At 37.5% G+C, this 15,912-nt stretch overlaps 1 protein-coding gene across 2 annotated transcripts in view; it reads right to left on the minus strand.

The window, feature by feature from the left end:
• The window catches only part of LOC111639517 (CD109 antigen-like), a 21,354-nt gene continuing 5,442 nt past the window's right edge, over nt 1–15,912 (minus strand). Inside the window, exons 2-31 of one of the 2 annotated variants that reach the window (XM_023385406.1) lie at nt 15,214–15,394; nt 8,522–8,690; nt 7,511–7,581; nt 7,055–7,429; nt 6,751–6,981; nt 6,479–6,676; nt 6,021–6,131; nt 5,872–5,934; nt 5,606–5,803; nt 5,386–5,535; nt 4,951–5,091; nt 4,810–4,858; nt 4,632–4,739; nt 4,442–4,556; nt 4,248–4,365; nt 4,067–4,180; nt 3,888–4,004; nt 3,687–3,815; nt 3,443–3,614; nt 3,185–3,379; nt 3,038–3,107; nt 2,790–2,970; nt 2,627–2,719; nt 2,380–2,557; nt 2,069–2,298; nt 1,845–2,006; nt 1,555–1,751; nt 1,311–1,485; nt 1,137–1,242; nt 1–1,068 (exon numbers count right to left, since the gene is read on the minus strand). In XM_023385406.1, the coding sequence (XP_023241174.1) occupies nt 884–1,068; nt 1,137–1,242; nt 1,311–1,485; nt 1,555–1,751; nt 1,845–2,006; nt 2,069–2,298; nt 2,380–2,557; nt 2,627–2,719; nt 2,790–2,970; nt 3,038–3,107; nt 3,185–3,379; nt 3,443–3,614; nt 3,687–3,815; nt 3,888–4,004; nt 4,067–4,180; nt 4,248–4,365; nt 4,442–4,556; nt 4,632–4,739; nt 4,810–4,858; nt 4,951–5,091; nt 5,386–5,535; nt 5,606–5,803; nt 5,872–5,934; nt 6,021–6,131; nt 6,479–6,676; nt 6,751–6,981; nt 7,055–7,429; nt 7,511–7,581; nt 8,522–8,690; nt 15,214–15,394 (4,582 nt within the window). In that variant the 3' untranslated portion in view covers nt 1–883. Of the gene's footprint in view, nt 1,069–1,136; nt 1,243–1,310; nt 1,486–1,554; nt 1,752–1,844; nt 2,007–2,068; nt 2,299–2,379; nt 2,558–2,626; nt 2,720–2,789; nt 2,971–3,037; nt 3,108–3,184; nt 3,380–3,442; nt 3,615–3,686; nt 3,816–3,887; nt 4,005–4,066; nt 4,181–4,247; nt 4,366–4,441; nt 4,557–4,631; nt 4,740–4,809; nt 4,859–4,950; nt 5,092–5,385; nt 5,536–5,605; nt 5,804–5,871; nt 5,935–6,020; nt 6,132–6,478; nt 6,677–6,750; nt 6,982–7,054; nt 7,430–7,510; nt 7,582–8,521; nt 8,691–9,236; nt 9,687–15,213; nt 15,395–15,912 lie in introns of those variants that run through there. The other variant, XM_023385407.1, reaches the window with a different exon arrangement.

Raw genomic sequence — 15,912 nt, forward strand, 5'->3', positions numbered from 1 at the left:
TTATTCGAAGGTGTATTTCAGCGTGTTATTCGAAGGAGTATTTCAGTTCTAACAATGTTTAGTTGAGTGTAATACACCCATGCAGGTTATTGGCACGAAATTATGGTAAATTACGTTAAACATTCGAAAAGTTTTCTGCTATTGTAAATAAAACAAAAAGGGTTTGTATAACTTATCAGATCTTACCTTTGAAAAAATTGATCTTAATTGTAAATTACTTTATACTTCTGACTTTTAATTTAGGCAGTTATCTTTGTTTTTAAATAAATTTTTGCTTTTGCATATTTGGTCAGTTTGTTTCTACAAAATACAATAAGTAATTTAATTGCTCCACGCTACAGGAAATTTTGGGAATATTTGATATAGTTATGCTGAAATTATCGTGTGAATTGCATTCTAATTAGTTTTTTGTCATACAGAACTGACACGCTACAGGGCGGATGTAGCTTTTTACTTAATGTTTTAAGTTTGTGTCGTAGCAGTACAAAATGAAACAAATCAGAAACTACTCCGAGTAATTTCAAAAGTCAAATAAATTTTATTTTCAAAAAAGTATAAAAAAATTAAAAAGTGCACTTTTAACAGATTGAAATAGAACTTCACAGGCCGCTTTTTATATACAAATTTAATAAAAAGTCGATGATAATAATTTGCAAAATAACGCTTCTTCTATAAATAAATGTGTAAAATTTAAAAACCAAGTTTTACACTTGGGACATGGAGGCATGACTTACGACCGCGCGCAACTTTTCTTCATTTTGGACAATGAACGGTCGTAACGTAATTTATGTACAGTACACGTCGTGTAAATATATATATATACACACACATACACACACCACGGAGCATTCCCTGGGGTTAACGAGGTTAAAGAATCGTGGCATCACGAAGGGTATTTACAAAAGAAGAGATGTAAAAGTGCCACTAGCAAAACCGTTCCCCAATTAAAGGTTAATGTTACGGCAGTACTGAAGTAGGGACAGTAAGGACACTGATAGGAACCGCACACTTCACAGATGCTCAGCACGTAAAGACTGTAGTCTTCGAATATTATTTCTTGACTGTATTCTGAAATAATAGAAATTTGTGTTTAAAATACGTTAATCGGCCTACCTATGGCAGTGGCCAATGCCTACCTGGTGCGTAATAATCGTAAACTTTGGCTTTCAGATAGCGGGTGAGGTTGGCCACCGGAAACCATCTTTCGACAGTAAACTTGACGCACGTCCATTCGTTCCCTAACTAATTTATCAAACTGCGTTATCGGATACTATTTTGTACAATCTTTGCGTAAACTGCACGGTACTTACGTAATCGAACATGAAAACTGCGGTTTTAGGTAGTACCCTGGCCCTCTTCAAGTTGGGCACTACTTGGCTCCTGACATAGTCGTCCATAGTGGGTCGATACACGTCGTATCCGGTGGGTAGTAAAATTTCTATAACCGCCACTCCGCTGGTAGGACTCTCCGAAGTCAACAGCCACCTGAAAGGAGAGTCACATCGTAATTTTTCAAAGGATTAGCTAACGCCCGCAGGGGAAGAGCCTACTTACTTGGCGCAACACTCTATGTTCATGTGCGATTTATTTCTTCCATGATAAAACTCTCTTATCGTCAAATCGAAAGCGGGAACGGGCGAAGGTAGCATCAGGAAATCGCGATCCACGTTGTAACTTACGTCCAGTTGCAGAATGGACAGTCCCGATCCTTGCGACAGGACTTCAACGTGTCCCCAAACGTTAGGCAGGATCTGCAAAATGCGAAACAAAGAAACTTGCGCATTTAGGCCTACACCAGCTAATCTCTTAGTGTTAAAACACCATTGGAAATTATAAAGGATTACCTCAATTTCCTTTCTTTGCGCCAAATTTTTCTGGGTGACATAAACAGTTTGGATATTTCCAGCGTTGGAACTAGATTCTACGGTCAACTTCATGTTGGTGATCTCTCGTATGTGAGTGCGGAATGAATACTCTACCAGAGCCTGTACGGCCACTATGGTGTCCTGGAAACCAAACGCCATTACTACACTGGGGAGGAAGGAACGGCAAAGAAATGGGCGAGTACCTGAGTGGATATGAAGCCGACGTCGAACATCCTCATGCTGTTGAGCCATTTGACGATATGTTCTTGGTACAGACCGCCGTAGTTGAGGTATACCATGAGAGCGTAAGCCGTGGCTTCCACCGCCATGGCGTCGTGCTTCCGAGGCAAACGCGGTTGCAGGAAAGGCCTCTGGTTCTGATAAACCATTTGCGGCGGAGGGATCTTCTCCGGACTCCAATACACTAGACCTTCTGTAGTATTCCAAAAAACAATTTAAGGCAAAACGGTAGAACGGCGGCTACTTACTGAATTGGAGGTAAGAAGAAACCAACCTGCGGACAACTTGCTGTTTTCCAATTTGGAAAATCCCACTTGAGCATCGGCGCTTCCCGCCAACATCAGAGCGTAAGTGACAATGGCCACTTCGTAGGGGTGGTTCAGATCGGGTAGCTGCGTTTCTAGGTAGGCAGTGGCTCGCTTCTTGGCCGAAGCCACTTCGATTCGTAAATCCTAGAACAGTGGGAAGCGGTCAAAAACGTCGACAGAAGTCGCGCCGTCCTCTTCCCAGTCGATACTTACTCCCACGAGATCGTCAACTTCGCACAGAGTGATGAGCACGTGCGCAGTCAGAGAGATGTTCTTGTACTGAATGCGGTCTAAAGAACTTTTCGACTGTAAACGGAAAGGCGAAATTAACTCCGTTATTGCTAAGAATTTAAAAATAGAATCGGCGACGACTCACCCTGGGATCCATTCTTCCGTTCCAAGGATGAAGAGTGGTCTCGTAGAAAGAACCCTGAGAGGTCTGTTTTCTCAAGATGTATCTCGTGGCCTTGGTTATTATTTCGGGGTCGAGATACAAATTATTTTCCCAATCGGGGTATTGCGCTAAGTGGAAAATTCTAACGGCGTAGGCCGTCAACCTGTAAATGCAGAAATTTTATCGGTAATCTAAAAGCATTTTCTAGAACCCGAATCCGCCATGCTTACCAAACGCTGGGCTCCTTCATAAACATGGTGAATGCGTTGTCTTTGTAAAATACGCAAGCGAATACGTAGGCTAGAAAACCATTTGTGATATGAAATTTTTGAAAATGGACGAAGCTTTAATGATTAACGAAGAGAAAACGAACGTACCTCGATTTAAATACTCCAAGATTTTCTTGGTGATAGGAGCGTGCAGCTGATTGGTCTGGCGCAAGTAAATTAAGGTGTACAAGTTGTAAGCGAAATTGAACAAGACTTGATCCCCCGACTTGACCGAGTAACTGTGTCCGACGTCCGTGGCGTCCACGAAATCCTCCGTGGGCAAAGGTGCACCCACGATGTCGCCTGAAGATCGAGTACCCGTTACGGTTTGCCCTTTAAATTTTTATAAATTGATCCGTTTCTTACCTATGACAGACACCCTGGCGCTGGCGGACCCGAAAAGGTAACGCCTGTACGTCTCCTCCAGAGGAATTATGGGATCTTCCGCCACCGTCAAGTTGAGGTATTTTATGTTGTAGGCTTCGGATCTCATGTCGAGTAAGAGCGACGTGTGTACGGTCACGGGAGCGCCGTCGGGCTAATTTTTTAAAATTATTCTTTATTCTACGTTAACCGTAAAAATAACGCGAGAGGATATAAAATTACTCGCCAGAATTTCCATGGGAATGGTGACGACGTCTTTAGCTACTTGTGTTCTACCCGTGATTACCACTTCGATCTTTCCTTTCCTGGTAGCCACTATTGGCACGTGGACGATAAACTGTCCGTACGGTTTGATCTGTAATTCGATAAACACGTGTTTTGACCAGAAAACGTATCGGTTTCGATTTTTGAAATACTGGAGGCTTACGTAAACCAAATGCTGGTGTTCTCCCGAAGTCAAACGGGGACCGTACGATGACACCACACCGAAAGCTTCCACTTGTACGAATTTGTAGTCGTCGGAAGGCGCCAAAATTACTTCCGCCTGCGCAAATATTCAAAGTCTACAATTCTGTATTCTCTTCCCCGTGTTTTTAACGCCATTACCTTTATTTCGAAGCGTTGGAAATTGAAGAGCGCCACTTTGATTCCTATTTGTTCTCCGATGATGGCCACTTCCGGCGATTCTATGGTGATGAAGAAGGGTCTGGCCGAATCGTGCTAACGGTTCGACCATTGTTACCGGATGTTTTAGATTTTGGGAGGGGCGAGTAAGAACCGTACTTACCAGAGGAGGATCCTCGAGTATAACCAAACCGTGCAATTTACTTATTCCTATGGCGTTGAGCCTGTAAACGCTGGGACCTTTGGGTACTTCGCATTCCACGAAATCGTTATTCTGATGGCTTAAACAGATAGGAGCAATCTTAGTTGTTTACCGGTTAAAATTAGCGCTAAATAAATAAACAAACAATAAAATACCCGAGAAGAACATCGTGCCAGGCGAAATCGCTGGCGGTGGCATCCACGAACGAGTTCTGTCTGTTCTTTCTGTAAATGAAGAAGTGTAGCAATTCGTTCTCGTCTTCGGTCTCGCCTGAAATGGCGTAAATTCGTTAGAAATTTCAAAACTTGACGTAATCTCGAGAGACAACAACGTCAAATTGTTTACATGCGGCTTCGTCGGAACCATCCGAACAATCTCTGTAACCGTCGCACTTTCTATCGCTGGGATAACAATCGCCGTTCCTGCAGAGACCGTCCGTCTGTAGACACGCACCTGTAGAAAGATGGGGGAATTGTTCGTAAACTGTAAACAATTAACTAGCATCGTAGTATTCGATACTTACGAGGATGAGATCCGACATTCAAATTGGTGAATACGACCAGACTCGAGAACTAAGACAGAAGAAAAACGTGTTAAATGTGGTTGTAAACTAACGAATATGACGTTTCCCAGGCGAGATAAATTTATAACGTAACATACATACTGCGAAAGTCTTGTTAGTGTCGGTGCCGTAATTAGACGTGCTGAAGTATTCTATTTTGCTGGGTCCCCCTTCTCGGTCTTGCCAATAGACGCGTTGCCGAAGCAAGTGATGCTTCTCGAACTTGTACATTTGTTCCAACAACTGGAATGACAAATAAATTTTCGGTTAACTTTCGAATTTGGCTCGAATTAAGCAGACTAATACACCAAGGCATTTGTTCTCCTAAACACCACAAAGCCTCGCCTGTCGAACCATCTGTTAAAAGTGAGGATGGAACCCCTATAAAACAGTAAAGAATCCCCATTCCGTTGTTAGTAGAGAAGTTCCACATTGGCGTCGGATTGGGATTGGATCCCGACACATATTTAGTGCGTTGCACACTAAGTTGGATCGAAACCCTGGGTTGAAAATTGGTAAAAATCGGCAGATACTTACGGAAGAGGGAGTGAGATCGTTGTATCCTTGAGTAGAAACCGTATCCAGGTCTACGCCCGAAAGTCCCACGCGAGCTTCCGTGCTCAAGATGGGTACCAATTCTATAATGTTACCGGTTCGATCCTGTTTTTTGTTTACGTCCAAGGTAAACTGCAAAACGGAGTTAAATTATTAGAAGGGGTAGGCTCCGGGTGGAAGACGGTAAAATAGGCGTACCTACCGGCACTCTGTTGACGGCGTTGACGGGAAGTATCATGGAGTCGGCCACCAATTGGCCGTCGTTAGTCACGTGATAGACCAGAACGGACAGACTGGGAGCCATTTCCGGCGAGACGGGAACCACGAAAGTAGTGATGCTCTTGACAAGACCCGCCACTTTTTCGCTTCCCATCTGAAGTATTATGCCTTTGGACATGACCTGAAAGGAACAGTCTTTAACGCGTGAAGGAACGTAACGTGGACGGATTACGCTTTCGCTCTTCTTACCAAATAATTGAAACTTTTCAGGTGGAAATCGCTCCTGACGTGAAAAACTGCGAATTCTCCCGCCTGGTGGACACAAAGCCAAATTTTATTTTCATTATCATAAAAAGTTAAATTAGTATTTAATTTTGTGAAAACACCAAAAGACTAACTTGAGCGAGTTTTGTGCTGGAAGTTATCTGAAGGTTTCTTTTGCGTTCCGAGTAATGTGCCAATAGAGTTATCGACGTCTGAGCCCGCCCTTGCTCGTCTTCGTATCTCGCCTGTCGAGAAACAGATATCAATGGCTTACATGAATGGTAATTATCTGCGATGCGTTGTAACGGTTTGCATCGGACCCCTCCCGCAATCGGCTAATTTCTGTCTTCGTTTTATATCGCAATTTATTAGTACAACTATATAACGACGGCTTAAGTCTGGGGTGGGAAAGATCACGCGCTATTTTCGTCACGAGGATTACCAGGCCACACATTTCGTTTACGTATGGCTGTGGTTTCCAATCCTACCCGTAAGAATAAATGTGTGGGGGCGCCATACAGCCACACAAAATAGCGAAATACTCATACGAATTACCCAATCGATAACATTATTTAGTATGTCGTACACTTACCGAAACTTCTATTCTCTCGGCATCTTGAGGAGTCTCGATGGATATTTCCAGAACTCCGGTAGAGTCGAAGTGTTCTTCTATCTCTCTCAACCTTCTTCTACCTCCCAGTTCCATTATTGCCATAGGTTCGATTAGAAGAGAGGAAGTGGACAACCTTTCTTCGGAAAGGGGAACGAAATCGTGATAGGAAACGGCGATCTACACGAGCATCAAAGTAAAATGGAAATTAACCTCCGAGAAATGAGGTGGAAATATGGCATGGGATCACTTACTCTCAGATGGAACGTCATTCCGGGTTTGAATATCTGAGGTTGAGATCCGAGGAAGAAGAGATTGAGGGTGTCGTTGATGATACGAGCTCTGGCGTAACCCGTGACCACGATATCGTAGAAACGCTCTCCCACGCTGGCTCGCACCTCGATTTCGCACTGGTCTAGAGGCGTGGAGCCGGCCAATTGTTGCAGGCTTCTCATGGGGAAACTAAAATCGTACACGCCGTAAAACTGAAAACGAAATTCCAGGATTACCGCGGATTTCGTAGGTATTCTACCGTAGGTAACGCGGAACGAGACTCACTTCTACGACGTTCTCTTGCAGAAACAGATCCTTCTGCAACGTGTCGTCTCCTTTGGATTTCTTCAGGGATCGCACGTAGGCTCTGACGGTGGCGTTTCCCTGGACCAGCGCCACGTTGGTGTGGTTGGCCATGATAGAACCCTCCAGGTTTTCTTCCGAATCCAGTACGAAGGCGGGTAGTATGACGTTGACGTCGTACCTGTGACTGAACCAACGTTCCAGAAGAATTTTTTTCTCTTCCACTTGGCCTAGCGCCACGATCCTCACCGTCCACCACCCGTGGGGAAAATCTCTAGGAAGAACGAATTTGACGCTGACGAAACCCAAATGCGGATAAACGGACACCCACCTCTTCATGATGAATCCCCTCGAATCCTGTCGACGACAAATACATTTTAACGCACACTTCCTCCGCCATTACTTACTCAATTATAGTTTGTCCAATGTTCCACTCACGATCAAATAAATATTAACCGGATCGGAATAGGGTTTTAATTCTGTTGTCAGCATCACTGCACGAATTCGAACTGAAAAAGAAGTATGAAAAAACAACAATTATAATAATAATTAGTGAACTCTATCCAATGTATAAACTAAATCATTCCCTCATACTGTACACAATGTAAGGAGATGTATGCTTTTCTATTTAGTAAACCCCATTCCCCGGTTCTTAATCGGTATCGTAGGGGTGCCACAACAAAAAGAAATTTGTATAATACGAAACATTAGAAATTTATTGTTATTACTACGCGTTGAAGCGAATTTATATAAAATTCCGCGGACAAATAGCGCCACTCCTTGAATTTTTCATAATATTCTTTCACGTGACATCCCTTTATAAATCTCGTGTTAAATATGTCACTCACGCGTATGGAATTCTGTACCCGTCTATTAATAAAATTCGCCAGCCGTTGGAAGAATCGTCACCGCTGATCGAAATTCCGCCTTATGGAAGAGGAGACGTCCGAAAAAAATGGTTTTCATCCCCTCGTTAAAAGAGGAGAGCAAAAAAGTGCCTAGTTAATAACGTCACGTTTCTATATTTGCTAATTTTCCATTCGATATCTTTAAATATTATGCCTAATTAATCATTAATTGCATACGTAATCTACTTAAATCGGTTCTTTGACGTCCACTCGTCTTATTCCAAGTTAATTCCATTAATGCCATTATCTAATAAACCAGTTAATTTAATCGTCTTGTTGGATGTTTGATGGGATTCTGTCACCTCAACAAATAAAATTAGGACCGAGGACTAGAGACATTTCGTGAAAATCATGAAATATAAGTTAAAAATCATTATAGAATATTTTTTTTTCACGCCATAGACTTAGATTCAAGATGGACAAAGGAAAAAAATTATGTATGGACAAAGGAAAAAAATTATGGCCATTTTGGGGGGAGGTTTCGACGTAATTTCCTCAGAAAAATGTAATATTAACAATAATATAAACGAGGAACACTCACTGGGTTGTTCGTGATTGTACACGAGTTTGTTGGTTTGGATGAGAATGGTCAGGAAATTTGGTGAAAACTCCAACTCCGTTTCGTTATGAAAACCGGATCCTCCCAAAACTCCGTTGATGCTGCCTTCGACCCTTAAACTGTATCTACCCACCTTGACACTACTGGATACCTGAAAGTATTTAGGAAGATAATTATTATATACCCACAACAATAAACCAGCAACGAGTTGCTCAACTTTCCCGTCAAGATTTAAAATTTCGGTGGCACCATCTGTTATCATATTTTATTAATATTTTTAACTATTATAAAATGGCAAAAAGCTCAATTTCGAAGGTAGGGATGGGTTTTATAAAAAATTGTAAATGTTAATAACGAATAAAATCTTCATTAAGTCCGACCCTATTGGAGATACACACGACTTCCATTATCTTCCCACCCCTCGACCTTTAACCACCAAAATTAACACAGCATCAATCCCCCTAATACACGAACACCCTGCAAAATTTCAGAAATTTTCGACAAAAATTACAGGGGGTTATTAAGCTTATATCTTAGGGGGTCATTTTTTGACCGATGGCCACACTTTCCCTCTGTTATATATAACAGCCGGGGAAGTAAAAATGTCATAATGCAGGCAGCTTAGTATCTTGCAACAATATCCATTTATAGAATAAGTTCTATTATACAGATACAATGAGTCGTATACAATACTCACTATTGTGCTTGAAACTAGGAAGTTAATTTAATAAGCAAGAAAAAATTTAAAGGTAGACAAACGTGAATTATGAGGTGTAGGTAGCATTTATGAAGAAATTCGACTAAACCTTCCATTGATCGAGAATTTAATAAAGAAATGTAGGTTACATTCTCGTGTAACAATAAAAAATAGAATCGTGTTCGACCATTTTCTTCGTTTTAACACTGAATAATTAAGTGGGAATGAAATAAATGTCGGACAGATAGTTTATTCACGCATTTAATGGTTCCGAAGATAAGTATAGCTTCAATTCTAATGGCATTAGACAACGCGTAGATTGCAAATAAATATACTTTTGGAAGTTTTAACTAGCCAATTATAGAGCGTGTAAATAATTTTTTAATTAAACAAATACCGTTATTGGATAAATTCAAATTCAAATGTACTCTAATTGGATATTCAATTTTTTAAACTTTAATACGCAATTTATTGCCGTTTTAAAGCTCATTCGTTAAAATATTTGAATAAAAAGAGTAAATTATATAATTTTAAAGGTTAAAATGTAGAAAATAAAATAGATTTTAAAAATTTAATTTTGATTTTTATATAAGGTAGTTTTATATATAGGTTAACAGATGGCGCCAAGTGCATCTGTTAATTATTTAGACTTATTCAAAGAGTTACAGTAATAGAAAAATCATTAACTTTTTTATAAATTAGAAAATAATTATAGAGAAACGTATACATAAAACGAAAAATAAAGGCGAGTTTCCGTTGTAAGAATAATCAAGCCAAAAATTCATGCCGAACAAACGACATTTTGTCCTAAATACATGATTACTATTGTTAACGTAATAGCATGTTTACTACGTCCGAAATAAGCGGAAATCAAAACAAATGAAATCCTTAAGATATTCAAAGACGTATTTATTTTAAAAAAAAATATGACACGGCACGTTTTATTGATCAACTTTTTCTTATGCAGAGTGCACGGAGAATTGAGGAAAGAACTAACGTAATTATAGAATCCCACGGCAACACTCGTTAAAAAGCCACCCGATGCACGTTGAAAAATGTGAAGTTTGATCGTTTTCGAATCATTATAAAAGTGTTAAAGAGAAGAACACACAAATCAAAAAAGATTGCACGGGTTTCTGAGGTAGCGCGACTCATTGCACGAAGAGAAGGGAGAGATCAATATCGTGTCTTACGATGCCTCGAGGTATTGATAAGTGTGTCTATGCACGGGTTGTTCCTCCTTGGAAAAGAGTTATTCGAGCCAAACTATCTTTTAATCTGGTTGCGATGGAACAAAGATGGCGAACCCTCGTCGGTTCTTTATTTTTCTGTGTAGAAATAATTGGGAAGAAAAGAGATTGAAGCGACCTTGACACCTTTCTGTCGACGTGTTCACCTTGCCACGTACGTAACTCCTTACCAAAAAAGGGCCGCTGCGCTAGAGGAAACTAAAATGTATTGTGTAGAAGTGGCAAAAATGGAGGACGTTGTTGTCAAATTTTATATTTTGAGGCGTTTCCCACCCGAGGAACAGGTAGATCGACTGATATCGATCATCACTGGTCCTGTGCAAGTTTTTTTTTTCTATCGGTTCGTTGACTTTGCATCTTCAGAATTAATTAAAGTTGTTTGGGTAGATCGAGTTCTCTATTCTAAGAATTGTAAACCATTTTAAATTATAGTTTAAAGTACAAAAAAAAATGCTCGGATTAAACGCATGTAAAGTTTAAAGAGCATCTCGGAAGGTGATATTTATTCGGCGCGTCGCGTCGCGTCCTTCGCTCGTCGAGCAACGCGATTGCGAAATACTTTCCTGATAAGAAATACGATTATCGAATTGATTCTGTATCATTTATTACGTTATAATTAATTAATTAATCGTAATCATTTCAGAAAATATCTTTAATTATTATTTTCTATATTAAATGAGGTCAAGTATAGAAGAACGTTTACATCGCGCGACTACCTATATATGTTTTTGAATTGCGTATACGAAACGTAATAAATTACATTTATTACGTAAATTAGTATTATTATCTTTAAGTAGATTATTGCTACGACCTATTTGCATATTTAAGTTTCATAATAGGCACCTACCATGTTTGAAAATAATGGGTTAATTTTACGTCGCGCCGCTTCGCGTATAAATTTAAGAGAAAAATTTCGTAGTTTAAAGCAGTTTTAAATGTAATTAGTGTATCCGAGTTATGTTAAATCCGTCATGTCTTAAAATAACTTTTTATAATCGCTTGTTATAAATTACAGTGATGAAAATTATGGGTGCGGTGGTATATTCTCGTTGGATGCAGTGAATATGGTGTTGCATTCATACTTTTCATTGAATAAATATATTATTAAATATATCTCGTATTTTAACAGATTTAGAATTATTCATTACACAGTACACACGTGTTAATCTTCACACGTGACTAACAGAATAAAAAAAAAAGGAAGTCTGAATCGCGTCACGATCCAAGATGGCGTCGATTACAGGTGTAAATTGCCTTTCGAAGATTAATTACGTACAAAATTGTCGTTTACAGTTTCTCATATGTCGGATATACTGATATTTTTAAATATTAAACCTGCTTTTTGATTAGAAAAATCATTAATCAAACTAAAAAACATGTGTGACTCCAGTCTGGCATTTGGTAACCACATGTCGAACCAGACGTAACTCCACTGGAAAACCAAACAAATAGAGTTTTTACAGTAAAAATAACAAACTGGACTAAGATTTATCTCTTCCAGAAAGGGTATTTTTGTTTTGTCTTCCTATTTTGTACTTTATTATTAGCGTATTAGTGTCGTAAATGTGTCTAGATGATTATTTAGTGTATAAGCAAATATGCATAATTATTATAGTGACTTAAACTTATAAGAATAGTATCGCTGAGTCTACATCTGATGCCATCAATCCCACCCGAAGATTTATCTATTCTTTAATTTCAGATAATTTTAGCCTATATTTTTTCTTGTAGAATATGAAAGTAGAGTTAAATGATTGACTTCTAAAATTTCTTGTTTCTTTGAATTATTTATAAAATATATATATTTTTTTGTGTGTGTGTGTACGTATTCGTTCTTCTCATCGATATATGAATAAAAGATGAAGCGATGCAGCGAAGTCTTCCTACAGGGTTGTTGTTGAAAGTGAAGTGGAGAGTCTTATTTTTCGATAACAGTGCCGCCGATTTGACAGAAATGACAAATGCTAATCGGTAAAACAGCTGTTTTCAAGATTAAATGACGTATAAAAACATTGGTTATATCAAAATGTGATGCAAAAGAACTGCTTTAAGATACAGTTTTAAAAAGGTTGCCAGCGCAGGTACTGTACAGTACTGTACTGTACGTGACGTTTCATCCGAGAAGTATCGAAATTTCGACTTTCATCAAAGAAATCAGTGTACAAACAACATAACTGCTAGTTCTGTTTGCATAGAACAAAGTCTGTGGTTGTTTCGAATTCGAAAAAATCTCTGTAATCACACAAATGAAGAGGACGTTGAACCTCATTTTCTTACAAATAAATGAAGTAAACGTATAGCAACCGGTTTATAAAATAACTTTAATAGAGTATGAACACGAATTGAATAGGATTGGTTGGGTTCGGTTTGTGAATTATTAAACGGTCGAGTTTTGACCCGGTTGGTTCCACCTGGCCGATTCGTGAACCACCGTACGAGTGAGGCGCCACCTAAGAAGTGGAGGTAAAGAGGCCCTTCAGAAGATACGGAGGGTAACGTGCCAAAGAGATATACTTCAATATAAATGTGCTTATTAAGTCCAAGTTAATACTAGAGAAAGAAAAGAAAATACTCCAAGGATCACTCCTGAGGATACACGAGAAACTGAAGTTAGATTCTATCAGTAGATCCCGAAGAAGTATTTATCTGATATGATAACAAGGATATATTTATTCTCAGTATATTTATAGTATAATTGAGAAGGAAAACTCGACACGTCGTGATGATATAAACTAACTTTTTGGGTAGCTACCATTTACAAGAAAGTATAAAAAGATATATAAATTTATCCTGCGGATAAATCTGCAGGATAAATTCTCTACAAGTGCTTCCAGGAAAAGGAATTAGAATCAAATTACTCTAATCATCAACACGGCAATAAAATTTGAAAGAAGATTAAGCACTGAATCGTCAGTCATGTTTCATTTTTTATGATACAGCACCAGAAAACAATGTGATTAACATTTGCTCCTCATTCTGCTTACCGAGAAAACAGTTGCAAGTGGAAAAACAGCTGCAAATGTTGACATTTTAAACATTAATATTCACTAAACAACTAACTTTTAGTATGAGTATATTTTAATTTTAGAAAAACATATATAAAATTGTGTCGAAAATTAAGTCACTTTTTAAATTTTACGAAGATAAGTGGGATACGACACCACAATCTGGTACAGTTTTTTTAGGAAAACAAAATTGTCCCACGATGCGTAAACGATCGACACGAAGACGTGAATTTTTTTTAATATGATGATTTAATAGAAAGATTTTTCGTTAGGACACGCTTGAAGCTGAATAGGATGAGACCGTTCTAACCTCGTTCTCTAAACATTTCCTGTCATTTTACACAAATAACAGGAAAAAGATACATTGTCTCAGAACAATGCTCTTCGTCCTATCACGTGAACTGTTTCACAAAATGATGCTTATTCGATCACGTGAACGATCTTCACCCGTGCCTAAATTCAAGCAACGTACCTTTTATTCATCTAAAACAGTATGTGTGTGGCCGGTTTTCCTATTTTAAATTTGAATTTAAACGAGGTGCACGCCTACTCTTTCGTAATCTCCAATAAGAACCAGTCCGAAGAGAGATAATCGTTTTTTTCAATTTTAAATTTGAATTTAAAATAGGCCACGCCCATTTTTGAATAATGGAAAAAGCCACATCTTATTATAGAATAGTTTTGTTTATTTATTTATTATTATTATATTTTTTATTTTGAATTTTTTCATAACTTAACCACGCCCGTTTTCCCGAATATCAGTTCCAGCATCGAGGTATCGATTGTCGTAATTGGTACGGTTAGTTAACCGTAAACAATGAGTAACGTCCTGTTTATGTTAAATAGAGTAAAGTATACACACGAGTTACTATAAAATTACTTTTTTTTGCCGCTAAGTCCGGCATTTAACTTCTAATTTAAAAGCAACAACGTGATTGGATCAATTCGAATCTTGACTCCAGTTCTGACCAATGATGTGATCAGTTTAAAGTTAATCTGGTTATAAATCGTGTTTTCTGTCCGTAATAATAACTACATATCGTAAAAGAAGTGGCATTTACGGGTGTAATCTTTATTTATTTGTAAATTATGATGATATAATATATATCTATATATTTTATTTAAGTATTCAAAATACCGAATAAATACGATGCGACGTGTATTATTTTTGAATTTCATACGACAATGCGCCACACTGCGGCTTAAAATCAAACGGATGAAAAATATAGTTAAAAATATTTTGTACTTTTTCAATAATAATAATAATAATAATAATAATAAATCTTATTTTTAAAATCAAATAATTAATAAACTAGGTTAAATTCCGTAACGAAAGAGTTCAAAATAAACAATAGAAAATACGAACAATTCGTAAACAAACATGGCAGTAACCATAGCAACAATGACGTTATTTTTTAAGAAATTAAATTAAAATTGATTTGACATTTTCATTCATGATTAAGTTTTAAGAATAAAATAAATAATTTTAACAACAAAAAAATAAAAAATAAAAAAATAAAAATAAACTTATTCATAAAAATAAATCGACCTTGATGATTCAAAAAATTAAAAAAATAAATAAATAAATGTATTGAAATCACCATAGTTACGGTATCTATAACAACAGATGATCTCATTATCGTTAGGGTGGAGTGTGTTTTTTTCAGATGGATCGATTTACGCTTTTATTTGCATTTTAAGCACTTTACATGCTAAACTTACTTCCATTAATAATAATCTCGTGTCTCCAGGTTCCATAGTTTCTTTAGCAGAGGCAACTTCCTCTCCTTCTCGAAGTAACGACGCTCGTATACGAAGAGGATGGGAGGAAGATAAAATGGTCATTGCCACTCTATACACCTGTCCCGGCCGGACTATTTTTGATGCGATGGCTAAATATTGTCTGTAATTTATAATTAAAATCATAAATTATGAATTAATTTAAAATAAAATCGAGCTTTAGATATGTAAATTTTAAATCTTTAATAAATCACGTGATTAACAATTTAAAATTTAAAGACGTCATCGTCTGCATTTTTAAAATGTATTTTTGCACCAATCAGTTTCTGGAATGAAGTTTTAATTTGTTAAAATATTTATTAATTCATTAAATGATCATTACTAATACATTAATATAATTAAAGAACATTTTAATTAAGAAATCGACTTTCATTAATATGAGTAACAAGCGACTTCATTATTGCTTCTTTTCGTTAATTACTTTAAATTGATAAATATATTACACAAAAATTCATATTTGCTTTATACAATTATTAAATTTAATATTAGAAGACTTATTATTTAAATTTGGAGAAACCGAATTAATAATTCCAACAGCCAATCGGCGAAGCGCAATACGATTTGAAAATTTTTCAAAATTTAAATACTACGTTGCTAGGAGACAAACGCGCGACGTAATTG

The sequence above is a fragment of the Centruroides sculpturatus genome, unplaced genomic scaffold (assembly GCF_000671375.1).
Source record: "Centruroides sculpturatus isolate CEXI.00-Female unplaced genomic scaffold, Cexi_2.0 scaffold1018, whole genome shotgun sequence".
Classification (NCBI taxonomy): domain Eukaryota; kingdom Metazoa; phylum Arthropoda; class Arachnida; order Scorpiones; family Buthidae; genus Centruroides; species Centruroides sculpturatus.